This window comes from Lynx canadensis, chromosome B4 (genome assembly GCF_007474595.2).
Source record: "Lynx canadensis isolate LIC74 chromosome B4, mLynCan4.pri.v2, whole genome shotgun sequence".
In the NCBI taxonomy this organism is placed as follows: Eukaryota; Metazoa; Chordata; class Mammalia; order Carnivora; family Felidae; genus Lynx; species Lynx canadensis.
In genome coordinates this window covers 37,392,056-37,420,047 of record NC_044309.1, presented here as the reverse complement: position 1 = coordinate 37,420,047, position 27,992 = coordinate 37,392,056, and the positions used below count along the sequence as shown (strand labels likewise).

Below are 27,992 nucleotides of genomic sequence, written 5' to 3'. Positions count from 1 at the left end.
ACTTGAAAGAGTCACTTTATCTTTGGTCCTCGGTTTCCTCATCCATGAAGTCAGGAGGTTGGACAAAAAAAGCACAGTGGCAACTGGAGCAGCTGGAGCACTGTATTTGAAAGGACTGTGAGGTGGGAAAGACTCAATCAGCAATGTCTGTTGCAGGCATAGGAAAGTACAGACACCCTCACCATGCATTTGCACAGTCTAGGGATCATCTCTAAGTTCTTTCCATTCCAATGCTCCATGAGTTGAGGACAACATTGCAGGAAGCATGTGGAACTAGGGCTGCAGCTAGGGACACCTTAAGACAATGATGGCTTGTGAAGGCTTGCCTCTTGGCTGTTTCTCTAGTTCCTTCCCCATGGACTGACTCCAGAACACTAAGCCTAATGAAGCACCCCTCTAATGGAATGTCAGAATCCAATAGTGTGTTCGTTGTCACTTCCAACATGGTGTGTTCCATTGGGCTCTCCAAGCCAAAGCATGATACATATTCCCATCAGTGCTACCCTCCCAATGCACAAATATAGTAAGCTGTAACATCCCCAGATACAGGAACATCCCTACAGTGGGAGTTCCACACAGTGTAATATGTTAGAATCAGATGGTGGTCAAAAAAGACCACCCTCCTTTATAAATAAGAAGGTGTGTTCCAACAGTATGGCGTGGTGCAGTGGGACCGCCTCTAGCCCACCAGAAGGAGCTGCCCTCGCTGAGGAGAGAGCAGCGTGGCTTCTGGCCGGGGGCACCCATGAACTTCACAGAGGTGCTCAGCAGGACTGTGGTAAGGGACAGAGGCAAAGGCTGTTTGCTGTAGTGGCCCTGACAGAGGTTCCTGGCTCAATGGCCACTTGGCTGCTGGCCACGTCCTACAAGTGGGTCTCCTTCTCCCCAATGATTAGTCCTTCTTTTGTTGGGGAAGGCCCACAGTCCTGGCTGGTACCACGGTCCAGACACAGGTGTTGCTTGGGCTGCGGGAGGCTGGGGTCGGGGGTGGTGAGCTGTTGCAGGCGCTGTGGAGAGAAGAAGGAACGAGTGGGTGCTACCGGTGAGAAAGACAAAGCTGTTTCATCCTGGTTGTATCCCCAGGGCCTGGTACAGAGCCAGGCACACTGGGGGCAGCCAGCACGATATGAGTAAATACATGAATAAATATTTTGAGAAGAGAGAAGAGACGATCAATCCCGTGGCGATTAAGAGCATGAATGGGCTGGGTTCTAGTCCCAGCTATGTTACTACCTATGCAACTTTTAGGCAACCCATTTAACCCCTCTGTGCCTTATCTGTAAAACGAAGATAATAATAGTACACAGCTCATAGTATAGTGCCTGGCACAGGGTCAGTTGGTCAATAAGTGCCTATTATTTTTTATGAGGAGCAGTACTACTATTATTACTGTTATTGGTGCCATCTTCTTCGCCTCCTTCTTGCCTTGAATGCAGATGTGATGACTGGAATGATGACAGCCTTCTTGTGACCATGAAGTGGTAAGCATGATGATAAAAAGACATGCTCAGGATGGAGGTGCAGAAATAGAGGAAGAGTTTGGCCCTAACAACTTCTTTTCAGCAGCTGAGCCAAACACCAGCAGCACCCATCTCTGGTCTCTTGATGTAAAAAGAAAATAAGCCTATTTGCTTATTGCAGGTCGGGTTTTCCATTACTTGTAGGCCAGGTAGATTTCTGCAAGTGTAATGTCTTTGTGGAGCATGCGCTATCCCCTTTTGGGAAGGCATGTCTTAAACTCTAAACAGGGAGCTTTTGCCCATGCCTCCCCAGGCAGAATTAAGAAAAGAAACCAGGAATGAACCATGATAGCTGGTTATTAATTTCCTGGGAGCAAGGAATTTGTGCCCTATAAATCTCTGTCTGGGCACCTTGAAGTTCTTATTGTGACTCAGTTTCCTCCATAAGCATTTGACAGTGTACCCATGGTCAATCTGCCCACATGATTGGCTGGAGGTCAGATTCTGAAGGTCTAGGACTCTAGGTCTTTTGAGTGTTTCTGGAAATGAAGCCATTGGACTGGTCTTCAAAGACCCTTCTCTTTGAGATTTCATCACACCAAAGAGCTGTCCCACACTCAGAGCTGGGCCCTGCCCATCGTGCCCTGCCTGCAACCTCACTCAGCAACCCCCTTTAATATATCACTTCCCCTGGCCCCTACCTTCTTGAAGGAACCCTGGGTCTTCAGAAGGGTGATGATGATGAACAGAGGGACGCAGACCATGGAGGACAGAGCCAAGAACCAGCCGATGGAGTAGCCCCAAGGAGGGTACACATAGATGTTGTTGTATTTGAGAGGTGTGTACTTGCTCAAGGAGAAGAGGAAGGTGGCCTGGAAAGAGGGAGAAGTGGATGCAGATTAGACAGAGAGCCCTTGAAATCCTCTCTTTAGCTGCTTAAATATCCAGTGACAGAGGACAAGTAAAATACACTGAAGTGGGGGCGCCTGGGTGTCTCAGGTGGTTAAGCATCCAACTCTTGATTTTAGTTCAGGTCACGATCTCAGTCATAAGATCGAGCCCTGCATTGGGCTCAGCGTGGAGTGAGGAGCCTGCTTGGTTCCTCTCTCTTTCACTCTCTCTCTCTCTCTCAAATAAATCAACTTAAAAGAATACACAGATAGATAAATAAATACACTGAGGTGCTTCAATGAGGTAGAATAGTAAAAGCCATTACAAGCTGTGGGCCAAGGCATCACTCCATGGAGGGCTGAGACAGGAGGTGGTGGGGGAGGGGAGGGAGGAGGAGCCCTGAGCAGGCAGACAGAAAGAGACCATAACTGGGAAGTCTGGCGGCTGGATGGAGGCGCTATGAGAAAGGAAGGGAGCAGAAACTGTAGGGTAATGATGAGAGAGGGTAAAGCAGAGAGATGAAATGGTCCCAGGAAGGAAGGGCAGGAGAACCAACCCAGAAGTGGAAATGGACCAGCCTCCCAAGGTAACTGGACAGGCAGGAAAAGAGCCCCAGAACCCGGGCATCCTGTTCCTTGTCCCCGAGTCTTCTGGATGTAGGAGGAGATATAGGGGTAGCTGGGTGGGCACATACCAGGCAAAGTCCAGGGGTCAGAAAGAGCCAGGAGATCTTCACCAAGGGCCATGGCCGGTAGCCAATCATGTCTTCAACGTTGTCATAGAACCGATCTGCCCCTGCCCAGGTGGGAGGGGAGTGTGAGAACAGGAGGAAGGGAAGAACTCATGGTATCTGGGAAGGACTCACCTGGCTTTGCACTCTTCCCCCTACCCTATGAGAGGAAACCGGATCCAGGCACATGAATGAAATGGGTCCCTGGCACCCCAACCACAAGGCAGGGAGCGAGGAGGAAGAAGGGGCTGCCACCAAAAAGCCAGGTGCCCTTGAGAGAGTCACCTAACCTCCCAGTTAAATCCTTTGGCCCCTTGTCTAGGAATGAAGACCCTACTAACCACAGAGGTGGGTGTGAGCCTAAAATGGGCACAATGACTGTGCAAACGCTCACTTATATATGCCTCAGACATGACTTCAGTTTCAAGTCAAAACAGCAAAGTTCCCACTGTTCCAAGCATAGCGTGCTGAACTCACATAAGGCCAGAAAGCCTCTGGGAATGGAACAACAGTCTAGATTCGACACTCTGGAGGAGCCACTCTGTGTTCTTAGAAAATCTTGCTAAGAGGCTTGCTTTGTGTTTGTGGAAACACTGACTGGATTTGTTTACTGTCCTTCTGTTTCCACGTTTGCTCCAGATCCAGATCCAGCCAGTCTCCCAAAAAGAAAAGGGCCGCTGATTGGGAAAGACAGTTGGAGGGCCCCCTAACCCTTCCTCAGGAAAAAAAAAAAAAAAAAAAGGAACTTTCCGCTGATCACTGATGGGCATGAAATGCCACCATTAGGGAGTCATTCCTTTGGCTTCTAAATTTTTCCCCCAGTTAAAAACCAGATGTTACTAGGAAGGGGTAACATACTAAGGTTTCTCAGCTACTTATACCTTTCTGTGATTGAGTTTATCAGATCTTCTTTGAGAACAAGTTCTGAGGAGCAGTAGGGGAAAATCAGAAAGACATCAGATGCTTGAGGTGAGAAGACAGGTGACCTGTCCCAGGAAAGGAAAGGACACCAAAAAAGAAGGCCTAGAGTAGCAAAATAAAAACCTTCTCGTGGCTTTCCTACCTATGCCCAATACACGGCACCCACCTACCCTCTCTGCCCTGAGCCTTGTTACACTAGCAATGTGTTCCCCCCCAACCTGGTGCAGTGGAGTCAGATGGTTTGGGTATGATGATGCCTCCCCCACTTACTCTCTGTGTGAGCTCAGGCAAGAGACCTACCTCTCTGAGCCTCACCTCCCCTGCACAGGCTGTTGTGTGGGTTGAGGGAGAATGTATGATACAATCATCACGTTGCTTGGCATTCAGCAGTGCACGGACTCCATGCATAAAGATTTCTCCTCTATTGTCATCAGGCACAACAATGGCATGGATGTCACAGCACTCAGCACCACTGGCCAGTTGCCCCAGCACTGAGGGGGGTCAGGGAGGTTGAGGGCAGTCAATGGAAGGCAGAACTCACTTTAGTTTAAGAAAGAAATGCATAACAGCCACAACAAAAAAAGCTACCTCAAAAACGTGGGAACGAGTTTTCTGTTCCTGGAAGTACTCAAGCAAGGTCTGGGTGGTAACCTAGAAAGGGAGTGTGGGAATGTGTGGAGGCTCAGACTACGTGGCCCTGAAGATCTCTTCTGACTAGGACTCCCACTGATGAAGTGCCTCCAGCAGTTTCCACATCAAGAAAACGGCACACTGTTGTTTCTGATTCCTCTCACTAGTGCAGGAAATCAGTTTTGTCCTTACCGCAGCTCTGTCTGCCACAATGAGAAACGCCTGGGTTCCCAGAGGCGGACAAAGTTCCCAGAGAAAAGAACCAGGGCAGCAACACCAAGACCTATAGAAACCAGAGGGCTGGCACACCCCGCCTCTCACAACCTTAGGGGTAGGCTCTCCCCACCTCCCCCCTCCACTTACCATACACCCAGCTGATGCAGATCACTTCAAACACTGCCAAGAAGAGCAGGCATATGCCACTGGAAGCGTAATAATCAAACAGCTGGAAGATATACATCCCGCCCTGCAGAGAGGCAGGGAGAGCTGGGCCTTGGCCAATGGGGGAGGGAACCCGCTCCTCGGGGACAGGGCGCACACCCATCTGGGCACACATCCTGCTCGGCCCATGGGAAATTGTTCCTTGCATCTGAAGGCAGTTTGGCCAGGCAAGACAGGCCCTTCATTTAACATCGGGACAACAACCTGACAGCTACGGGGACATTGGGAACTGCCTGCCGGGGATCGTATCTCCTAGAAGTTGGCCCCACCTCACTCTGAGAGTGCTCCACTCCCCTCTCCAGGCCCGAAGGACAGCCAGGGCCAGACACTTACCGTGTTCTTGGAGAAGGTCCCTCTCTTTCCTGTGGGGTTGGGTGGGTGGCAGAAGGTAAGCCTGAAGCTGCACCCACCTTCTTTAATATGAGGGGGGGAATCTGGCTAAGAAGGGCATTCCTGACAATGTCATTGGACCAGCTGGATCCAACCATGCCTGAAACCAAATATCCCTAGACTTTGCAGTTTCCTGGCCCCCCCAAGGCTCCCTTTTCTGCTTAAGCTAGCTTGCATTTGGTGTCTGTCACCCGACACGGAAAGACAGCTAACTAACACAGGTAGGTTCTGCCTCGTGGTCCCCACAACCTTGCTGTGAGGAAGGTGGGCTCTGAGAAGGGTCACCAGTGCACCCCACGGCTCCCTCAGCCTGGGGCCCTGCCTGCAGGCCGCCCCCCTCTGCTCACCTCCGTGACCAGGAAGAGCCCTAGCAGGTAGCACACGATGGCAATGGTGAGAATGAGAAGTTCTCGCCTCCCGCTCTTCCGGAGCTGACCGGGGAACATGTCCACAGAGGCTGTCACCAGGCACTCCACACAGACAAACTGCGGGCAGGAGGGAAGCCGGGGTGAGAGGCACCGCCTGCCCGTGGGCCTTGCCTGGCGTGGCCTTGCCCTGGCCACCTCGCACCCCACTCACCCGTGCTGATGCACAGGAGCGCAGGAAGGGGCACAGGGGCAGAAACAGGGTGGCCAGCCCTGCCCTCGGCCGTATCTCTATGACCGAGGGTCCCAGGAGTGAGGGTTGGAGGGGGAGATATGTTCCGTCCCCAGGATGGGGGGTGGGGCTGTGGGGGGAGAAAGCAGGTGGCTCGCCTCACAGAAGAAGGTCTTGAGGCCAAGGGTCACCCAAACAACTGCAAGGACAAACCCTGGAAAGTGGAGTGGGGCTTGGAATGTAGGTCAGGGGAAAAGGAGTTGGGGGGGGGGGAGGGAAAGCCCAGAACCTCAGAAGCTGGCAAGAGGGTCACCAGGGCAGGGAGGGTCGGGGTGGGGTGACGAACCTGGCTGTCCAGCCCTAGGAAGATGAGCATGATGAAGAAAAGGCAGGACCACAGCTGGGATAAGGGCATCATAGTCACCGCCTTGGGGAACGCGATGAAGGCTAGACCAGGACCTGCAGGCACACAGCACAGTCAGGAGAGCTCCTGGCTCTCACTGCCCTGGCGAAGAGCCTTCTCCCAAGGCACTGTGTGTGTGGAGGGACAGGGGGAAGGGGGAAAGCGTTTAGGGGAGTGGTTCAAGAGATCAGGGTAGTTTCACCCCTTACTCTGCTCTCTGGTTCTGGGGAGTTGGCTGTGCATTGGTTCATCCATTTATCCATCCCTGCACACAACCGTGGGGCTACCCGCCCTCAGTGCCCTCCCCCACCTCCCTCCCTCCCATGAGAAGGCCCAAGCTCTGCCCCCAGTTGCTGAAAGGTTCTCATAAGCCAGCTGCTGGGACTTCTGCCTGGGACCCTGTAGGAGGGATCTGTGTTCCCTGACCCCCCTTCCCCTCAGGGCCCAGACAGCAAAGTGGTACCTACCAGACTCGGCCACTTCAGAGATGGGCATCCCCTGCTCCTGGGCCATGAAGCCCAGGATGGAGAAGACCACGAACCCGGCCGCGAAGCTGGTGGCGCTGTTGAGGAAGCAGAGGGCGATGCAGTCCCTGCGGGGCGGGGCCAATGCAGAGGAACCAGGAAGGAAAATGAGGAAGAAATCCATCAAGGGAGGGGAGATCCAAAGACAGCAAGCGGGGAGAGGAGAGGGAACAGGAAGGCAAAATATGCGAGAGGAGAGAAATGGAAGAGAGAATGGGCGAAAGACCACGGTCATGTAGTGGAAGGTGAGAGAAGAACGTGAGGAAGAAAGAAGAGGAGGGAAGGAAGACACTGAGTCTGCAAGATGAAGCTGATTCCCCGACATCACTGCAGGCAGGTCTGGTGCCCCGGGGTCCCACAGCGTCCCCACCGCCCAGCCCTACCTGTAGCAGTTGTTGTGGTACTTGTTGTAGCTGCCCAGGGCTGTCAGGCACCCCTGGCAGATGGCGAAGGAGAAGAAGATCTGGGTGCCCGCGTCCATCCACACCTACGTGAGACCCCAAGAAAGTGGCAGAAGGAGTGGGAGGGTGCCCGCCCGTCACCCCTCAGCCCCAGCGGGCCCCCCTGGGTGTGCCTTCAGAGTCGCTTATTCCCCACTCTCTGCTCACAATCTCTTCACTGGCAGGCCAGGTTTAAATTTGCCTCTTTTGGGGGAGAGGCGCCTGGGTGGCTCAGTCGGTTGAGCATCCAACTTCAGCTCAGGTCATAATCTCACAGTTCCTGAGTTCGAGGCCCACATCTGGCTCTGTGCTGATAGCTTAGAGCCTGCTTTAGATTCTGTGTCTCCTTCTCTCTCTGCCCCTCCCCAACTCTCTGTCTCTCTCTCAAAAATAAATAAACATTAAAAAAAAATTTTTTTAAGTAAATTTGCCTCTGGGGGCACTTCGTAGGCACCAAGTACTTGAATTTCTCAGGTGGAGTGGCGGTGTCCCGAGAAGGCAAAGCCTACCTGCAGGGCAGAACTGAGAGCACCTGGCTCATTCAACAAGTGCCACAGGCCACTTCATTAAAATATAAAGAAAAACACCACCAGGACTCCACGGGGAGGGGGTGCAAAGAATGCGCTCAGACAAGTCCTAGAGGAGGAAATACAAATGGCCAGCAAATCTGTGGGAAAATGTCCAGCCTCACAGCAGTAAAAAATAAAAAAAAAAAAATTAAGACAACAAAATGATACTATTTTGATCTATCAAATTACCAAAGGTTAAATTATTATCGAATCTCTCATGGGCCCTGCAGAAAAAAGGGTACCCTCCAATACTGGGGGAGAAAGTCCACATTTCTCTAAAGCCAGTACATTTCAAGAATCTTAAAGGCACATGCTCTTTGACTTAGTGATTCCAGGGCTGACTGCCATCAGGAAATAATCAGAGAGGTGGCAAGAGATTTAAATATGGGGTGTCCAATGCAGCTGTATATACGATCATAAAAAACTACATGACCTTAAATGTCCAAGAATCAGAGATTGAGAAAGTGAGGACCGCCACCCCAGGGGTGAGCGTTCAGAGGACACAGGGCCTTGTCTGCTTTGCCCACTGCCCCACTCCATGGTCAGAGAGCCACCTGGCACTGAACGGGTCCTCAGTACATTTTGGGTGAATGAGTGACCGAATGGATGATGGATGGAGGACATATTATGCAAGGATTTAAAATGACTTCTACAAATGAATGTGATAGCATGAAAAATGCTTACAGTGGAATTTAAATGAAAAAAGATGCATCTCTCTGTATATAAATATCTCAAATACATTAAAACAAAGATACACAACACCAACTAGAAAAAGAGTTGGAAGGAAATATACTAAAATGCTCATAGAGATGATACCTGAGTGGTGGGATTACAAGACACCTTTATCTAATTTTTCTCCAGTGGAGATATATTGCCTTTAATCTTTTTTTAAAATGTTTATTTATTTTTGACAGAGAGAGAGACAGAGCATGAGCGGGGGAGGGGCAGAGAGAGAGGGAGACACAGAATCCCAAGCAGGCTCCAGGCTCTGAGCTGTCAGCACAGAGCCTGCTGTGGGGCTCAAACTCACAGACCGCGAGATCATGACCTGAGCTGAAGTCAGACGCTCAACCAACTGAGCCACCCAGGCGCCCCTTTTTAATTTTTTTGCAGGGGGGAATATATTGCCTTTAAACCAAGAGAAAAGCAACTACAGATTTTCAAAAGTACAGCTCTGGTTTGGGGTGGGAGGCATCTGGGAAAGGGTCCCCAGCACAACCCCTACCTGGGGGTCCTTGAGGCGAAGCAAATCTGGCTTCAGGTAATAGATGACACCCTCGTAGGCTCCCGGAAGGGTGATGCCTCGGATCAGTAGGATGATCAGCATCAGGTAGGGAAATGTGGCTGTGAAATAAACAACCTGGAGGGGAAGCGGGGCCAGGTCACTGCTGTTGGGGACACAGCTGCCAGGAGGTACCAGGGAGTCTGCAGTAGTCCTCCTGTCACCCCTCCTCAGGCAGCATGAGTCACACCTAGCTCAGGGTCCGACACCTTCTTAGAGATGCTGAGAGCGTGTGAGCACCTGTCTTCCTTTACACATTCCAGTGGGTCTTAGGTGCCCTGGCAGGCAGACTGTGAGATATACATCAGCAGGGCAAAGAGGGAACAAGGACAGGGAGGGGTACAAGCTTCCAGCCATAACATTTCGAAGACTATTTTAGAATTCAGGGGCGCCTGGGTGGCTCAGTCGGTTGAGCGTCTGACTTCAGCTCATGTCACGATCTCCCAGTTCGTGAGTTCGTGCCCCACATCGGGCATCCTCTGTCCATCACCCACCCCTGTCCCTCCCCCACTCACTCTCTCTGTTTGTCTCAAAAATAAATAAACGTAGAAAAAAAATAGAATCCAGAATCTGTTCTCCCTTAATCCCTCACCCTAGCTGGTCTCCCTATGTACCTGGTGAGTGTGGGACGTGGTGAGGGAGGGGGAGCAGATCGCCGCAATGACCTGTGGCAAAACTTAGACTGCACTTTTCCAGGCTTAGGGTTGGGCAAACAGCAGTGGCCTGAGCTCTGGGACATGGAGACACTCAGATGGGTCTACTCGGCCCCTGACCAAGTTTAGCTCCTTAACCCACGGGGATGGCAATATCTGTGTTATTATCACTATTTCTAGTTTTATTATAATTACAACAATCCGTGGAAAGGCAAGGCTGCCCCCCAAGAACAGGCTAATCAGAGAAGTCAGCATCCTGTCTACTCCTGGCTTTAAAAAGCATGAGGCATCCACCTGAGATTCCCTGGGTTGAAAATAAGTGTTCAAGTCTGAACTCTCTCAACACATACAATAAGCCACTCTTGTCCATTCTTGGCTTAAACCCCCGTGATTACTGGAAACTCACCACCTCAAAGATAGTTCTGTGTGCTAGTTCTTACCAAACATTGTCTTGTTGTGTTGTTAGGTGCAAACAGCAAGTCATAAAAGTGTATGATCCTAATTGTGTAATATACACACATAATAGATACAGATATACACAAGCATACTTAAAAAGGAAACTAGAAGGAAATACAGCAAAACATTAACAGGGATTAGTAGATCCAAACTGCCACCATGCTGGCTCCAACAGTGATTAGGGGGACTTTTATGCTTCTCATTTTGCTCTGCATGTTTCTTATGTAAACAGGTCTTTTAAAGTAATATTGAAAGAGAAAGTCCTTCCTTGTGCTGAGCTAACCTCTTCCTACCATTTTCCCCTGCTCTCACCATGCCTCTCCCCTAAACTACTCTTTCAGTTCTCCAGAGGGACTCTGTGAGTGTCTCCATGGATTCTGGGGGGCTGCAGAGAGCTTACCAGGAGCCAGAACACCTCACCTTGCCAGTGGACTTGACCCCTTTCCAGATGCAGAAGTAGCAGATGACCCAGGCAAGCAGGAGGCACAGGGCCAGCTCCCAACGCAGGGCCCCCAGGTCATGGATGCCTGAGGTGATGCCCAAAACACGTCTCCTGAGGATGGAAAAAATGAATAACCAGGTGAAAGGCTACAGGGGCACAAATCGCCTTTGTCTTCAAGTCTCTTGATTCTTAGAGCTGACCCCACACATCTCAAGTTCCAGGCTTCCCCACCCCATCCCCCTGCACCTCCCCTATGGCCATGCCATGTTCCCACCTGTAGTCTGTATGCCCCTGGCCGTTAGAAGACCAAATCACGTAATCCCATAGGTATCTTTGTCTTTCTAACCATCCAGCTTTCTCTGTTGTACAGAGAGATAGAGATAGAGAGAGAGAGAGAGAGAGAGAAAGAGAGAGAGTGAGGGTGGTAAATAATAAATGGATAAGTAGATGGAGAGTAGATATTCAGGCTGATGCACAACTACATGGGTATCAAACAGAGGGGCTGAATGTGTTTTAGTACCTAAAGGGTGTAGGGAGTAGTGGAAATGTGTGTGCGTAAGCGTTGGTGGACATGTGTGAGGTTTGGGTGACATGGGGTTGTAAATGTGTGAGGGTGTAGGTAGACACATGTGAGTGTTGGTAAATAAGTGTGGGTTTTAGGTAAGGGTGAGGGTACAGGTATACTTGTGTCAGAACGAAGGTGGACACGTGGGCATGGGCAGATGTAAGGGTGTAGTCAAGGGAAGGGTGGAGGTGTGAGTATAGTGTTTGCCAGTTTTTGCAGTACAAATGCTTCCTCCTTGGCCAGTTTCAAGCCACCAACATGACATCACTGAACACAAAGCTGGGGAGCGATGTGCACAACCAGCTCTCCTTAGCTGGGACAGACTATTTGCTGTGCACCTGTGGACACGTGTGGGTTGATGTGAGTGTTCCCTCATGGCTCAGTGATGTGCGAGGTGGGGGTGGGAGGTGGGTAAGTGCTGAAGAGCATGCACAGAAAGGCTTAAACTTGTACTCCAAGTCCCAGACCTCAGACATCCAAATTTCCTGCTTGGGGCCCTTAGCACATGGCATCCAAGCCCAGCACCTACTCCCAGAATTCCATGACAGGTGAAGTGAAGTTCTCAGACGGGGTCGCTGTGCGGGCTCCTGAATGGTTCATAAAGTCCACGCAATGCTCTGTTGGGAACAAGGGGTGGGGCGGGGGGCTGTGCATCAGCTGGGGACCAGATGGGGAGAGATGCCCTCACATCCTAGTCCCTCCAACCCTCTGACCTTGCAGCCCAGCAGTCCCCATGATTCCCAGTCCCAAGAGCTTCCCCTGGAGCCCCCATTTCCCAGGAGTTAGCCACTCAAGTGGTTCATGGGACCATGTGCCTCCCTCCTCATGTGCCTCACACTGCTCTTGTTCCAGTGAATCTGGCTGTTTCTCTGGCCACCCCGCCCACCAACCTCTGACACAGACCTCGAATCCCCTCTGCCCCTATAACTTGCTCACTCTCTCTCCACTCAGCAGATGAATGGACTGAGTCCTTGGGCTTGCTCTTCCCCCCCACATGGCTTATGCTGTTCACATTTTGGGTCCTTCTCATCCTTCAGGCCTCAGCTAGCTCTTTCCCTCCCACTGCTGTATAGTTTCTGCAATGTTTCTTTCACCCATTGCAATTTGTGATTGTTTTATTAACTTGTCTCTATCACTAGACCACACACTCAAGGAGGGCTGGGGCCACGTTGCCAGTGCTCACCCTTGGATCTCTAGCACCTGGCACAGAGGGAGTGAGGATAACCCCCTGCAGTTATATAAAACATTCACAGTCTTGTTGGATTTTTGGTTCTCCTAATGGGAACCTAGCCTAGACTCCCACAAAACTGCACCAGAGGCCACAGAACTTGGCTTTGAGGCAAGTTATACCATGTGCTCTGTCATTGTTCGCCATCACCAGCCACCACAGGCCCAACCCCTAAGGAGAGGCCCCCTCCCAGGGGCTGAAATGATGGATACCTGTGTTCCAGGTATTGGTACAGGTTGTCCAGGGCAGCTCAGAGGTAAAGGAGCTGAACAGGTAGAAGAGAGCCCAGGCGAGGATGATGATGTAGTAGATGTTCAGGTAGGACTCAATGACCACCGACGCCAGACCAATGCCTTCGGGAGTAGGGCAGGCATGGGGAGCAACAAATAGAATCCAAGAGATCAATGTTAGCCCAACAAAGTCACATAGAAGCTGCCAGCTGTGGCTAGAAGGACATTGGGTACTAAACGAACAGAACACCTGTGGTTTGCTTGTTGGCCTCAGAAGCCATTTACAGCATATTTTTCTTTTTAAATTTATTTTTATTTTTTAATGTTTTTAAATTTATTTTTGAGAGAAAGACAGAGCACGAGAAGGGAAGGGGCAGAGAGAGAGAGGGAGACACAGAATCTGAAGCAGGCTCCAGGCTCTGAGCTGTCAGCACAGCCCCACGCGGGGCTCGAACTCACGAACCATGAGATCATGACCTGAGCCGAAGTCAGACGCTCAACCTCCTGGGACACCCAGATGCCCACAGCATATTTTTCTAAGTAAGAAAAGCAGGTTACAGAATACCATCTCAGGCATTCTTCCACTTTTGCAATATATATTTGAATGTATACCTTTTTTTTTTTTTTTTTTTTTCTGATGAGATAAAGTCTGGAAGGATTGTCATCCAAAAGTTAACGGTGGTTGTCTATCTAGGTGATAGGATTTCGGCTCATTTTTTAAAGTTTGTTTGTTTTTTACCTTTTGTCCATCTGCATTTTCTAGTTTTTCTGTGACAATCATGCATTACTTGTAAAATAAAAAGTGCAAAACCAAAAGATAAGTGCAAAAACCAAAAGAAACCAGCAAGGAAAAAAGAAAGGAGAAGTGGTCGCTGACTGTCAAGAACTCTGGAGCGTGAGTCAGTCTCCGCACGCCACCTCGCTGCAGAGTGCGGGGCCAGAGTGTTGGCAGAGGCGTTCTCACACCCAGGAGCAGCCTGGAGGCTGGCTGTGGCTCCCTATGGGGGGGGAGGTACCAAAGGGCAGGCGCAGTCACCCCCACCCAGCCCGTCTGCTCCTGCAAACGTGGGATCTTTGCCACAGTAATTTTAAAAGTAGCACGTTGCCAGGGAGGCTCTTAGTCCCGAGGTGTGAAAGCTGGGCAGAGGACAGATCACAGGCCTGTTTGTCCTGAGTCCTGAGTCCTCGCCCGGGCTCAAGAACGACTTAAGGAAGGCCAGCTCAGCCCCAGGGCAGGTTGGAGAATCAATGCTGACTGTCAACAATACCACCCCTTGGCCAGGCAAGCCCACCCCGATTGTCTATTCCCGCTGGCCTGGCAAACTCGACCAGAGGCCATCCGTGTTTTCCTGCATCTGGGTCCCTGCAGAGCATCCAGGCACTGGGGGACTGGAGCCCTAAAGTGGCCGTGGCCAGGGCAACTTGGTCCTCGGGAGGGGCGGTGGCTGGGGCTGCTGATGGTGAGGAGGGTCCCCCGGGGGAGCCGGTGGCGGGGATATTCAGAGCGCGCCCACAGACGCCCACACACCCAAACAAGCGGCCACTGTGCGGCCACTCGCCCGCCGGAACGCACTGTGCTCCCACCGCCCGCCCCGTAAACACCGACCTGACCCTGGAGAAGGCAGGGCGCCAGGCTGGGGAGGGGAGGTGCCCCTTCTCTGAGAGGAGGAAGCTTGTGCCTGTGTGCAAATTGAAGAGGGAGGGTGGGCGAGCACAGGGTGTGCCCAGGCTCCCTGGGAGGTGAACTGTGGGCTGGGTGCAGTTAGGCAGGTGGCGGGCAGGCAGTAAGCAGCCTGGACCCTCCCACCAACATAGGTGCACACACCTTGAGTGAGCCTTTCCCTGAGACCCCAGGCCTTGGAGTCTCTTCAGCTTGGAAAAGACAGAAGGAGCAGCAATCGCTCCCCACAACCCCCATCCAATGCTTAGTCTGCTCCCCCTGTCTGTGGTGACTCCCTTGGAGAGTTAGTACATGCGTGCCAGAGAGGCCGGCCCCTGTTTTGGACGCCCAGGGGCTCGCGTGGACCTTGGGATAGAGCCCAACTGGCTGGGACAGTAGGCTGCTCTGGGGTCTGGAGCAGAGCACTGAGAAACTCTGTGCTCCGGCTGAGGCCACAGCACTCCTGGAGCAGCCGGAACTCATGAGTAGAAATGCATGTGGGCCAAGCTTCCCCCTGCCCCAGCCGCTCACTGCTGCCGCTACAGGGGCCCCATGGACGCCCCAAGAGGGATCAGTACCAGACCAGCCTTGTACCCCAACCAAACCCCCACTCAGTGGTCAGGGACCTGGCCTGCTCAGGAACCAGTGTTTCTCTACCATGCCCACCCCCGTCCAGCCTACCGAGCTGGGCAGCAACCCCGGATAGCCTAGTCCCTGGGCTCCCTTAGGGACTGACACGAGGGAAAGAGTCCTCTCCTCATTTCAAATATGCAAGAAACCTCTTGGAGACCAGGATTGGGCTTCCCACTGGCCCCCAGGGGACTGGTCCAATCAATTAAAGATGGGGTCAGGGAAGGACACTCCAAACTGCTCACACTAGTGCCAGCAACTCCATAGGGGGAACAGGAACTGTCCCTAACATAATCCCGAACACAAGAAATAGCATGAATTTGCAGCTCAGGGAGGCCTGGGTTCAAATCCTTAGCGAATGACCTCATTTTCTCATATACAAATAACTAAGAGAGTTATTACTGGAGGGTTCAATGAGGAAATGCATGTAAAGTGCTTACATGAGCCCTAACACGTAGCAGGGCTGAGCAGATGTCAGACGACATCATCTTCATCATCATGACTATTGTTATGTACTCTGGGACCACGCCATGTACCCAGGAACAGCTTTCCAGGAAGCCAAGGAAGATGAAGCTCAGGATTCCTCACTTGCAAGGACCCCTTCCAAGGCTCCTCATCTGAAGTTTCACTTGCAATTTTGTGCTGTCTTTCTTGAGGAATGCTTTCCTCCCCAGCATCTATAAGCTTTGGGCCCCACAAAGTCTGGCGACACTTCCTGGGTCGTCCACAGCACTTAGCACGGGATGAGAGGAGATGACTAGGAAGCGGTGGCCCCAAAGGAAGGGGAATGGGGTGACGGAGGGATAGAGGCCCCTGGGGGCCCTGGTAGGAGGGCAAAAGGGAACACTCACCCTGGAGAAGGGGGCAGATCTTCCTCCAGGCTGTCACGCTCCCTTGGCTGGTGTACTGGCCCAACGCCACCTCCAAGAAGAACACTGGGATGCCACAGGTGAAGAAGAAGATGAAATAGGGGATGAAGAAGGCTCCTGTGGAAGAAGGAGGCAGGAGCTGAGCCCTCAGTCCTCGGAGACCTGTGCCCCAGTGCTCGTCACCCTCCTCACCCTCCCAGGGGCCCAAGTCGGCTTCCTCCCATCTGCTGGCAGGGACAGGCAGAAATTTTCCAGTCTGAACCCCACTCAGGATAGGAAAGGCCTTTGGAGAAAAATGAGTAAAAATTTAGGTGGAAATCCTAACAGACGCACTATTTATTTTCTCAGTGTGCTTCACAAACTCAGTCAGTTTATTATTTTTGGAACAAAAACATGTGTTCTGTATAATTTGATATGCTTATTAAATTATCAAGTTTGTTACATGTTAGAGAAAAACAAACAAAAACACCTTGGAAAAATTATTTTCCCTCTAATAATTTTCAGAGGGTTTTTTTTCCCCTCCACCAGGCTCTGGTCTGAACTGGGGTCTTAGCAGACAAGGCCCTTCCTCTGCTCAGGCAGATTCCCGGGCACTGGGGTTTCAGTAGCCATGTGATAAAGCACTGACCTACAGGCCCCCATAGGAGGCCAGGCCTAAAAAGCATCTGATAAATTATGGAATTTGAAGACAACCCTAAGCCATCAGTGCCCACTTCAGTCACTAAGATAGTGACCTCACCTCAGAAGTGTATCCATGGGTGAATGGAATATTGTTTACTGTACAATAATAACACTTAGCACCTATTTGCTGCTTACTGTATCTAAGGCATTCTTTTTTTTAAATTTTTTAATGTTTATTTATTTTTGAAAGAGAGAGAGAGAGAGACAGAATGTGAGCAGGGGAGCGGCAGAGAGGGAGGGAGACACAGAATCCAAAGCAGCCTCCAGGCTCTGAGCTGTCAGCGCGAATTCACAATCCATGAGATCATGACCTGAGCCGATGTTGGACGCCCAACCAACTGAGGCACCCAGGTGTCTTTGTAAGGCATTCTTGTAAATGCCTCACCAGCATCAAAATCCTCAACAAAGCCACCTCCTGTGGGGTAGGTACTATTGTTATCCCCATTTTACAGATGGGAAAACTAAGACACAGATGAGGAAACTGAGACGCAAACCCAGCTGGTCTGATCCTGAGTCTGTGCTCTTTTTTTTTTTTTTTAAGAGAAAGAGAAAGAGCTCAAGTGTGAGCAGTGGAGAGGGGAAGAGGGTGGGGGAGCTCAAGTATGAGCAGGGGAGAGGGGCAGAGAGAGAGAGAGAGAGAGAGAGAGAGAGACAGAATTTCAAGCAGGCTCCACAATCAGCATGGAGCCCAATGAGAAGCTCAATCCCACAACCCTGGGATCATGGCCTGAGCTGAAATCGAGAGTCAGAGACTCAACCGACTGAGCCACCCAGGCACCCCGAGCCTGTGCTTTTAACCACTGTATCATAAGACCACTCAAGTAATCCACTTTACTTTGTAGACAAAATAGAAAGTGCAAAGGGAAAAAGCATTGTACACCTTTTCAGTTTTTTATACACACACACACACACACACACACACACAAACACATACATACTTCTTTTTTTGCAAAAGTGAGAACCTACTATAATCACTTGATAACCATTTAAAAACACATCAAGAACCTATTATATCAATAAATACATATGTCATAATTTTAATGGCTATATAGTATTCTGCCTTATGCATCTACCCTAATTTATTCCATCAGTACTCCCATTGGCATTTTTGGTTGTTTTATTGGAAACTCTGCTGTGATCCGTTATCCACAGCCTTGTGCACTTGCCTAATTTGCTCCTCAGTATAAGTTTCCAGTAGACAAATTTGTAGGTCAGAGGGTATGCATATTTATTTTTTTGCTTTTTTTTGTGGTAAAATATATATAACATGAATTTTACTTTTTAACCATTTTTAAGTGTACAGTTTCGTGGCATTAAGTACATTCACATTATTATCCAACCATCACCACCATCAGTTTCCAGAACCTTCTTACCCAACCCAATCTGAAATTCTGTAGCCGTTAAATAGGAACTCCTTGTTCTCTGCCTCTCCCCAGCCCCTGGTAACCACGATTCTACTTTTTCTCTGTGAATTGCTATTCTAGACACCTCATAAAGAGGGATCATACAGTGCTTATGCCCTCAAGGTTTATCCATGCCATTTTAAGGCTGAACAGTATTCCCTCTTGTGTATATACCACATGTTTGTCTATTTGTCCATTGAGGGACATTTGGGTGGATTTCCACCTTTGGGGTTTGAACATTTTTTTAAGGTCTTTGACATGCATTTCCAAATCGCCCTCCCAGACTCTCACACCAATCTGTGCTGCCAGTAGCGATATGTGAGAGTGAGACAGAAGGATTTGCGAGTCTTCTGGGCCCTACAGAACCATAACAGCCAGTAACTCTTTTAACCCCAGGTTTGCCGGTACATCCTGAGTACTGCTGGAACATTCCTCAACCCAGTGCCGGTACCATCACTGACTCCAGTTTATGTGGCTTAGGTGGCTGAGGGGCAGCGTTCAGAAGTGTTTGGGCTGGGGGCTCTCCCAGAGGGCACTTTCCCAAAGTCTGGTCTGTGGCGGCCTGTGACCCATGGACCCCTTCTGCTGGCTTGTGTGGAGGCCCTTCTCTCTACTGAAGGAGACAGTCTCAGCTCTACCCTTGGCATGTAGACTTCAGCCCCACGGAAACTGGGGAGAGCTCAGGAGGCCTGGAGATGGGCCGCCGTCAGCCTGAGTCCACCCCAGAAGGGCAGTGAGGGCCTGGGCCATGGGCAGCAGTGGGAGGAGGTTGGTTCTGGATCGCCTGGATGGTTTCTCCATCCTTGGCTTTCTCCCTGGGTTTCCAACGCACTATCACTGCAAACACACTCCCCTCTAATGAACTTCTGAGAATCCTCACCTGGGGAGATTGCCCTGGCCCACATTTCTCTTGGCATCTGCCCAGACTCTGGGCACCAGAGGCCTGATGATGCCCCACAGGAATCTGTGAAGACAGGATAACTTGAGACGTGTTTATAATCTCCCTCCCTCTGCTCTAAGGTAGGCCTTATTACCTCTGCCAAGCACACACTCCTGAACCACTGAGTTTCCATTGTCATCTGGAAACTCAGAATTCATAAAATTCTCTCTCCGAGTGAACCATTTTTTGAAGATGATCTAGTTTAGTGACTCCCTGCTTTTTTGTGACCAAAGACATTATTATACCAATAACATTGTTTTTTATCCTTTTGGAAAGATTTTTCTCTACAAAACTATTTATTAACTAATAATAATTATCTATTAAGCAATAATAATTGATTCATTTATCAGTAAAAACTATATTTAACTGCCGACTGAGAATTATGGTCAGCTTGAGATAAACCCTATTATCGCAATGAGTCAGTGCAATTGTAAAAGCCTAAAGCAACGAGTTGACATTTGAGTTGGTCCGTGAAGTCATGTCCCCCACACAGATCCATTATCAAGTTGTCTGCAATGAGGAACATGTGTTACTACTTTCCTAGACCCCCACACACCAGTGACCTCAGATCGGGACCTTTGATCTGGCTCAGCGTCTCTTGTTAAAGGTGAGGGAAACACGCCAGGGCCGGCGGGGGGGTGGGCAGTGTGCCTCCTCCAGGTACTTAGGTTGGGGCAGAGCTCAAGTGAGGACACAAGGGACAGAAATGAACACAGACCCTGGCCAGGAAATGCAGTCTGGTTCTGCCTCTTCGCAGATGACCCAGGCTCAGCCCAGCGTCACTGCACACTGGCACAGGTGCTTGTCTCCCCAGGCCGCCCCACAGTACAGAGGCCACAGCCACAGTGCAGCCACCAGGTGGGACGAGGCAGCGTGGGCCCTGGAACCCGAAAACCTGTCTCCTTTTCGGACGGCAGGGAGAGGATGCAGGAGCCTGCGAAGCAGGCTACCAGCTACCAGCTGGTTCTACGGTCTTGGGCAAATTGCTAAACATTCTGAGCCTCCACGTGCTCTATGAGATGAGGGCTCAGCCTAAGTCCTCTTTAGCTGGAGCATTAACACCCTGTGTGTCCGTGAAACTGGCCTAGGACGGTTCAGTTCGTGAGTTCAAGCCCCACATCCGGTTCTCTGCTGTCACCGCAGAGCTAGCTTTAGATCCTCCGGCCCACTCTCCCCTGCCCCGCCCCTGCTCATGCTCTCTCTCTCTTTCTCTGGCTCGCTCCCTCTCTCTTTTTCTCTCTCAAAAATAAACATTAAAAAAAAGAAAAGAAAAGAAACAAGTTCTTCTTGCTTCCCCTGATCTCTGGCCAGGATTTATCCCCCACTCCCAGGCCTGCCTCCATATCCCTGACCTGCCAGGAAACCCCAACGCTATTTCTTTGGAGCCATTAGTTCAAGCAGCTTGTAATAATAACTGTAAGTTTTGAAACACAGAACAAGTTACATAGTAGATACTCAGTAAATACTTGTCAAATTAAATATGAATCGTGTTTAGAAGGATTTTCTAAACAATGATTACCTTTAAATAGGAATGTTTCTTCTTTTTACCTTTCTGGAATGTTTCTAATTTCACAATATACATATGCAATTTGCACAAGAAGAATAAAGATATTTTCAAAAGGGAAAGATGAATCTGTCCAGTCACAGGGGCACCTGTGTGGCTCAGTCGGCTAAGTGTCCAACTCTTGATTTCAGCTCAGGTCATGATCTCACGGTTCATGGGTTTGAGCCCTGAATCAGGCTCTGTGCTGGTAGCACAGTTCCTGCTTGGGATTCTCTGTCTCCCTCTCTCTCTCTGCCCCTTCCCCCGCTCACTCTCTATCTCTCTTTCAAAATAAATAAAAATTAAAAACTTAAAAAAAAAAAGAATCTCTCCAGTCACAAATAAATTCATATAAATGAATTCTTCCATTTGTATGAAAATTCCAAGTAGGTAAATCTATAGCCACAGAAAGTAGATTAGTTGTCACCAAGGGTTGGCAGGGACACGGAATACAGTGACTGCTTATGGCTTCGGGGCTTCTTTCTGGAATGATGAAAATGTTCTAAAATCAATTGTGGTGATGGTTGCACAATTCTGTGAATAGGCTAAAACCATTTAACTGTACACGTAAAAAGATTAATCTGGCCCCTTCCCACCATGCCCCTACTCATTTTTATTACCAGTGCTGAAAAATAATAAAATTAATGTTCCTTCAATTAAAAAAATCATAAACAAGGTAATATCACCTCTCTGATCAAATTCTTCTACAGTTCCCATCTCACTCAGAGCAGAGGCTACAAGATATGGGCCCTGTTACCTCTCTGATCCCTTCCCCTACTCTTGCCCCCATCTGTCTCTGCCCTCCTCTTCAAACATGCCAGATGCACTTTCACCTCAGGACCTTTGCACTCACTGTTTGCTCTGTTTGGAATGTTCTTCACCTGAGAACTGTCCATACGATTCACTCCTTTACCTCCTTCAAGTCTTTCCTCAAATGTGACCTCCTCAGCTAAAGCTTTGCAGCTCACCTTGCTCCACATTTTCAACCCCACCCCCTCCCCGCCGATGACCCAGCTTTGCCCCACCCCTTCCCTGCTTTGCTTCTCACCGTTCCACAACTCGCCATTCAACATACCACGCATTTTACTTGTTTGTCTGTCATCTGCCACCTTGCACTAGGAATATGTTCTGTTTTGTATCTAGAACACTGCCTGGCCCAGGGTAGGCCCACAGTAACACAGGTCGAATGAACGAATCCTATCAGCCACTGACACTGTCCAGAATAATGAAGGATTGTTAGTAGTGTATCTTACTAAACACTCAGATTCCTTGGTCCTGCCCATTACCTCGATTAACCTTCACCGGAGCCCTGGGAGGCACCATCCCTATTTCACAGAGGAAGACCCTGAGGCGGAACTAGAACTCAGACCCAAGCCCTCCAAACTCCATTCCAGCCTCCTTCTGGTTTACCGCATTGCCAGGCAGGAGGCGCCCAGGTGGGCCCTGCCTGGCAGTCAAGGCACGGCTCTCCCCACCACGCCTACCTCAAAGTGAACTCACCACCTCCATTTTTGTAGCAGAGATAGGGAAACCTCCAGACATTGCCCAGCCCAATGATCTCCCCGGCCACTGACAGCACAAACTCCATCTTGTTGGTCCATTGGCCCCGATCCTTCACCTGGTCCTCGCCTTCCTGGTCCAGCTTCTCTCCCTCCTCAGGGAGCCAGGAGACCACAGGAGGCCCGTCCTCGGGGACTTCCATTTTTCTGTCCATAGCCACGGGGTAGATGGGGGGGCCACCGAGCCGGGAGCGGGCAGGATGGGGAGACAGGCGCACCTGGTGGGAGGACAAGGGGTGAGCCGTGCAACCCCAGTGCGTGCCCCGCCACCCCTGCTTTCTCCATCCTCGTCTTTTGTCATCCGTATAACATTGCTGTAATATCTCATATGGTTGCAATATTGTTTAATATTGTCGGACTGTTGATTTTCTTCCTGAACTCTCAAGGACTTTTACACCTGAAGTTACACTTTGCTCTCATAACTCAGAGACCAAATAGGGAGCCAATCTTAGTTTGTCCATTTTGCAGATGGAAAAACCCAGGCCTCGAGAGATGAAGACCACGCAGGAGTGGACTGGGAGGAAAGGGCTCGGGGTCTTTTATTCCGAGTCCCTTTTGAGCTTTACAGCCAGCCACCATGCGCGCTGGGCCCATCTGCCCAGCTCCACAGGGTCCACTGAGTGGCGCCAGCCCAGCCTCCGGCCTCCAGCCCAGGAGGGATGGAAGCCTGCCAGGGGTGATAGGAGGTCAAAGGGCAAGTGTGGCTTAGGTGACTGCATGGTCTTCCCCTAGCGGTTGTGTGCTCACTCCCGTGCCAGGTCATTGATCGGCTCAGGGTAAACATGGGAGCCAGCTAGCCCTGGGTGTCTGATTGGGAGGGAAGGAGAAGGTGGGGCCTCTGAGCAAGGCCAGGTGAGACCCGGAATCGGCACCAGAACCAAGTACCTACGGCCTTCGAGGGAAACCTGGCTCCTTTTCTCTCCGGCATACCTCTGTCCTGAGAACACGCAAGGGGTCCTGGTGGGAGATCCCAGGGCGAGACTCACTTGGGTAGTGGTCATCTCCAGGTCAAGGTGGCCCCTCGTGGGAGACCCAGAAGTGGCTGCCCATGACAGCGGGTCACTGCTCTTCCTCAGTCCCTGCTCCCCTAAAGAGCCCAAAGCTCCCTGAACTGCCAGAAAAATGATGTGGTCGTTCTCAGCTTTACTCTGTGCCTGTCATCATCCGTTTGTCAACCCCCGGGAGATAAATTGCAGCACTGCGGTGTTGTCCTGGAATCCGTGTTTGCCTTCCCCTCCCTCCCCTACACACAGCTGCCCTGAGGCCACCTCCGCCTTGGCTCCCAGTGAGCTGCCAGGAGGAGGTGCCCGGGCTCCAGAGGGAAGCGCCCACCCACTGCCCCTCACCTCCAGGGGCGCTGGGGGAATCAAAGTGACCAGAAGCTACCAAGTGCTCCATGCTTCTCCAAGGCTCTAGACAAACACAAGGGATTCTTTTTACTAAAAGAAGTGTCTGTGTTTATTTGTTGGTCCTTTTAACCCAGGCAACAGCCCAAGCCCAAGTCAGTTAGAAAGGCGTGGCAGGAGCCATTTGAGGTTATGGAAATTTTTGAAGGTGACTTCGAGGGTACAGGTTATCCCAGGAATGGGAAAGCCTGGCAGGGGGAAATTCTGGTATGGGGACTCAGAGGGTTCCACTGCAATCGCAGCCCAGGACAGGAGATGAGGAGAAGCACCCAGTGGAAATCAGAGGTCTTGGGCCTCTGGTGTCAGGGAGGAGGGAAGGGAGGAGGAAGGAAGGGAGGAGGAGGAGGAGAGGGAGGAGGGGAAGAAAGCTCCCAGGTTCAGAGGAGACTGTCAGACCTCAGGTGGCGGGGGGGGGGGGGGGTTTGCTTTGAGAGCCAGAGTGTCAGGTTGGAAAAACAGGGCAGTCTGGCCCCAAGGGGAAAAGTTGGCGGGTACCTGAACGAGCTGTAGATGTTGTTACATAACTGGGGTTAGGGTACCCTGACCAATGGCCCCCAATTCATTATCAAACAAATGAATGGATGAGTGGAGGAATAAATGAATGAATTCAAAAATGTTAATGGAAAAGCACCAGACATGAAACCCAAGTTCTAGTCCAGACCTAGCCAATAATAATATTAACAAAAGTTAACGTTGTGCCAAAAACATACACTTCTTTGTGTACGTTACTGAATTTCATCTTCATTAAAATCTTTGACGTAGGTATTACTGTTAACTCCATTTTATAAATGAGGAATTGAAGCTCAGAGAGGCTAAGGAACAGGACTTGACACCCACCAGGTGTTCAGGAAAACTATTTTTGAATGATTTGAATAAACTTACCAATACACTAAGCAGTGGAGCTGAGTCTCTAACTTGCTGTGTGACCTTAGGCAAATCACACCTCCTCTCTGGGCTTTAAGTCTCCCTGGAAGAGAGAATGATCCCTGTTCAACAAGGGCATTGGGAGGGTGGGGAGTAAAAATAAGATCCATGAAAGACAAGGAGAGATTTTTGCCTTTGCCTGACCAAGTACCAAGTACCAAGAGCTATAGTGTAGCTCAGCTCAGGGTGAGCCCGAGCACACAGGTCACCAAGGGGGTGGTCAAGGGACAAGCCTTACTTCGCAGACCAAAAGCAGCTATTCCAGGGCCCAGCTGTCCTGGACAGTTGAAGGAGGGGAGACCTGCTGGGGCAAAGGAGTAAACGGAGGGGAAACCAGAGGCGAGTGCAGGATGAGGAAGCAAATCTGAGAGCCCGGCTCGGGCACAGGGTTTGGGTTGTATCGGGATGGGGGAAGGGAGACAAGAGAACATACATTGATGAGCTGATAATGACATTTTTTTTTTAATGTTTAAAGGTTACTGGGAAGATCATAATTTGTGTGTTAGAATGAAAAACCGGAATGGCAGAATGAAAGCAAGAGCATGTGAGAAGGAAAGCTGGCCTAGAGCCACGGCAAAGCCAAGGGGAAACAGGCTGACAGTGCAGCAAGTGCGATTCAAGTTAGACTCAGGGAAGAAGTGTCCAGGAGGATGTCAGATACAAAAACAAGCCGTACAGAGCTCTCCTTCTGGGGTGACTTTTAAGAAGCCAGGAGGATGGCACGCCCCACCTTTCCGCCTCCCTCACCCCGTCTCCACGGTACCCTTCTACCCGCCCCCCCCCGCTGTGTGCTAGGAATAAACAACGGTGTCATCCACAGTTGAGATGCCTTCCAGAGATCCCCCCCTTCCCAAGGGTCCACCCGTCTCGGTCAGCTCTCCAGCCGCTCGCACCACCTTCCCACCCCCGCTAAGCTGGAGCAGGGCACGGGGCACGGATTGGAGCTCACCGCACATCCATGCCCTCCAGAAGCAAAGACACCTACACCCACACTGGGCTCAGTCTGCCCATCGAGGAAATCTTCAAGAGGCCTAGCAAGTCCGGAATTAACCGTGTTCAGGAGCTGGGCATGAAGACGGAGGCCTGGCCGGGGGCTAGCGGAGGAGCAGACAGGTGGGGAAATGCCGCCCCCCGTGTGCCGCCGGGATCCCAGTGCAGCCCATCACCCTCCCGGGCCAGCCCCGGCTACGGGGGCGAATGGGATGCCCCAGCCCCTGCTGCAGCCCACACCCACATACCAGTTCCTTTTTCCGTACACACACTGGTGCCGTTCCCGTCACGTCCCTTTGCACACACATACCTGTGTGCATGGCACCAAAACCTGACTCCGTCTAGTCCTTCACACCCTGTGGGCTGCTCGCTTCAGCTGGTGGCCGCCTGCACCTCCCGGCGGCTCCCTCGTTGCCCTTCCCTGGCACAAGCATGCTCATGCCTCCCCGGCACCCCGAGCTGAGGCTGCTTCCTCCTTCTGGGAGACAGTTGGCTCCCTGCTTGCCCTGCCCCACCTGTGGGGGAGGGCAGAAACCCCTCATCTGCGTGGCTAATTGCAGGTCATGGGGCCTCAGGAATGCCCAAGCTTTCTCCTGTCTGCTCTCCCTTCCCACATCGCTGGGCACTGTCTGCTTCCCCTCCCTGTCAGTCAGGTGACCACCCCTCTTTCCCCGCTTGTCTGGGGCCAGCCCCCGATCTCTGTACTTTCCCAGGATGGTCCCTGAGCATGGTTTGGGGAAGCTGGGGTGATGCCCCTTGTCCTAAGAGTCCCAAGCATCAGACTTTCCTCCGGTCCCAGGTTTTTGTACCACAGACACACACACTTCTGCAAAGCTTTGCCACCTGGGACTCAGCCCTCCAGCCCCTCTGAGGCACCTCTCAGGCACTGCGAAGGCACATCCAGTCCTCCACTTCCTGCTCACCTCAGTCCCGATCTCCGCTCCCGTGGTCAGCTCAGCTCCATGCCTTGGGTCCCCAGGACAGTCCCGGGGAAGCGGCTTGCAAGAATACCCAGAAAGACAGGACCTGAGAGGGAAACTGTCCACCTCTTCTCCTTCCCTTTTCCTCCCAGCTCAGAATCCCGTCCAAGTTGTTGTCCTGGGACTCCCAGACAGAAAGCAGCTCTGTGTGTGTGTGTGTGTGTGTGTGTGTGTGCACGCACTCACACACACCAGTGTATTGGGAAGTGAAGGGACAGAGAAATACCACAAGCAACAGGAGGGACTGAAGCCAAAAGTTTGTGCACCAGGATTACAACATCCGAATTCAGGAAGCCAAGTCCTCTGTCCCCAGCCCCCCACCCTCATCTCTCTCCTGCTGTGGGCTGCCCCCCCCAGCCCTCCTAGTGGGTGCTGTCCCAAGACGGTCCCTCCAGACCAGCTCAGAGACTCATACCCAATCTCATCTCCCTCCTTTCTTTCGTCCCTCCCGCCTTCCCCCTTCTCACCGTGCCCCTCCAGCACCAGCAACTTCTGAGGGAAGAAATGAAGATGTACAGGTCAGGGAGCAGCCTTCTCTTGCCAGAGGAGTAGGATGGGAGCCACCAACCCCACGGTGGAAACTGACAACCTTAGGAGGGGAGTTGGCCTCAGTGACGAGGGCTCAGGAGGAGGGTGAATCACGCACTGGAGTTTTCCACCAAGTACCTGCCCTCTGTGGTTTCAAGGCAAGGCTCTGGACCTTCACAACCACTACCCTATTCCCTGGGATTTTCCTAGAGAAAGTGCCCACAGCATACTTCAAGAAACCTAATCTAGAAAGGACACAGGTTTACAGTCAGACGGACCTGAGTTTGAACCCCTCCTCTGTTCCACCAGTCAGGGCAGCTAGGCAAGGATCTGAGCCTCAGTCTTCCAATCTGTAAAGGGTAAAAAACAATGTCTACCTACTTTTCAGGGTTAAAGACAATATGGTAAATTGCTTAGGATATTGTAGGTGCTTAAAGGCGAGTGGGGGTGGGGGCGGTCATTGGTGTTTGTTGTGTGTCCTCGGGACGCAGGGGCTGGGATGATGGGTGTCTGGGCCCAGGCACCAGCAATTATGTTCTGGTGACCTCTCAGCACAAAAGCACACAGCTGAGACAGCCTGGCAGCTGTCAGTGGTGAATTGGTATTTGTTTAATAAATGTGTATGCCCCCCGCCATGAGTGAGTTCATCCAGAACGGGGTCCTTATCATTATTCCTGAGCATGCCCTCGTGGTGCTGGGTACAGGACCGTCCCCTGGTCGGTCATTCATTCAGAACAGCCAGTGTCTCTTTCAAGACAGTGAAGGTGCTTTTTCAGCCCCAGGTGCTGAGGAGGGAGGGGAAGTTGTGGGGAGCAAGGGAAATTTCCCTTTGCATGAACTTCCCCTTCATATTTTAGAACTTCCCAGCAGGGCTGGGGTGTGAAGTGAGAATCTCGGTCTGTAGTTTTCCATCAAGCAGCCCCACTCGGTGTCTCGCAGGCCCCTCTCAGCATGTCCTGTGGGGATCCCCAGCAAGAGAAAGCTAGAGCGAGTCTCCGGCCTCAGACTCTTAGCCTCTGTGAAGCCG

General features: G+C 51.1%; 1 protein-coding gene across 5 annotated transcripts; it reads right to left on the bottom strand.

Moving 5' to 3' along the window:
• Positions 1–88: 88 nt before the first annotated feature.
• Positions 89–26,591, bottom strand: SLC6A12 (solute carrier family 6 member 12). Of its 5 annotated transcripts, none has more exons than XM_030321840.1 (16): positions 26,381–26,591; positions 24,426–24,510; positions 22,079–22,355; positions 15,994–16,128; positions 12,835–12,975; positions 11,924–12,011; positions 10,808–10,940; positions 9,222–9,356; positions 7,371–7,474; positions 6,931–7,055; positions 6,407–6,519; positions 5,811–5,948; positions 4,996–5,098; positions 3,046–3,146; positions 2,162–2,332; positions 89–1,007 (listed from the first exon to the last, which is right to left on the bottom strand). In XM_030321840.1, the coding sequence occupies exons 3-16, from the start codon at positions 22,290–22,292 to the stop codon at positions 864–866; spliced, it is 1,845 nt and encodes a 614-aa protein (XP_030177700.1). In that variant the 5' UTR covers positions 22,293–22,355; positions 24,426–24,510; positions 26,381–26,591; the 3' UTR covers positions 89–863. The 5 variants fall into 5 exon arrangements, with proteins under 5 accessions (XP_030177700.1, XP_030177699.1, XP_030177707.1 ...); XM_030321839.1 differs by lacking the exon at positions 26,381–26,591 and adding an exon at positions 25,768–26,080; XM_030321847.1 differs by lacking the exon at positions 26,381–26,591 and adding an exon at positions 25,768–26,080 and having other exon boundaries at positions 6,931–7,025.
• Positions 26,592–27,992: the final 1,401 nt, after the last annotated feature.

Bases quoted from the DNA above. Each gene is read 5' to 3' on its own strand.
- SLC6A12 (XM_030321840.1), bottom strand. From the start codon at position 22,292: ATGGACAGAAAAATGGAAGTCCCCGAGGACGGGCCTCCTGTGGTCTCC. The intron at 16,129-22,078 runs GTGAGTTCACTT...CTTCTTCCACAG, and splicing joins CTGCTACAAAAATGGAGGTG to GAGCCTTCTTCATCCCCTAT. The intron at 5,099-5,810 runs GTGAGCAGAGGG...GCCTCTCTGCAG, and splicing joins GGCTCTTCCTGGTCACGGAG to GGCGGGATGTATATCTTCCA.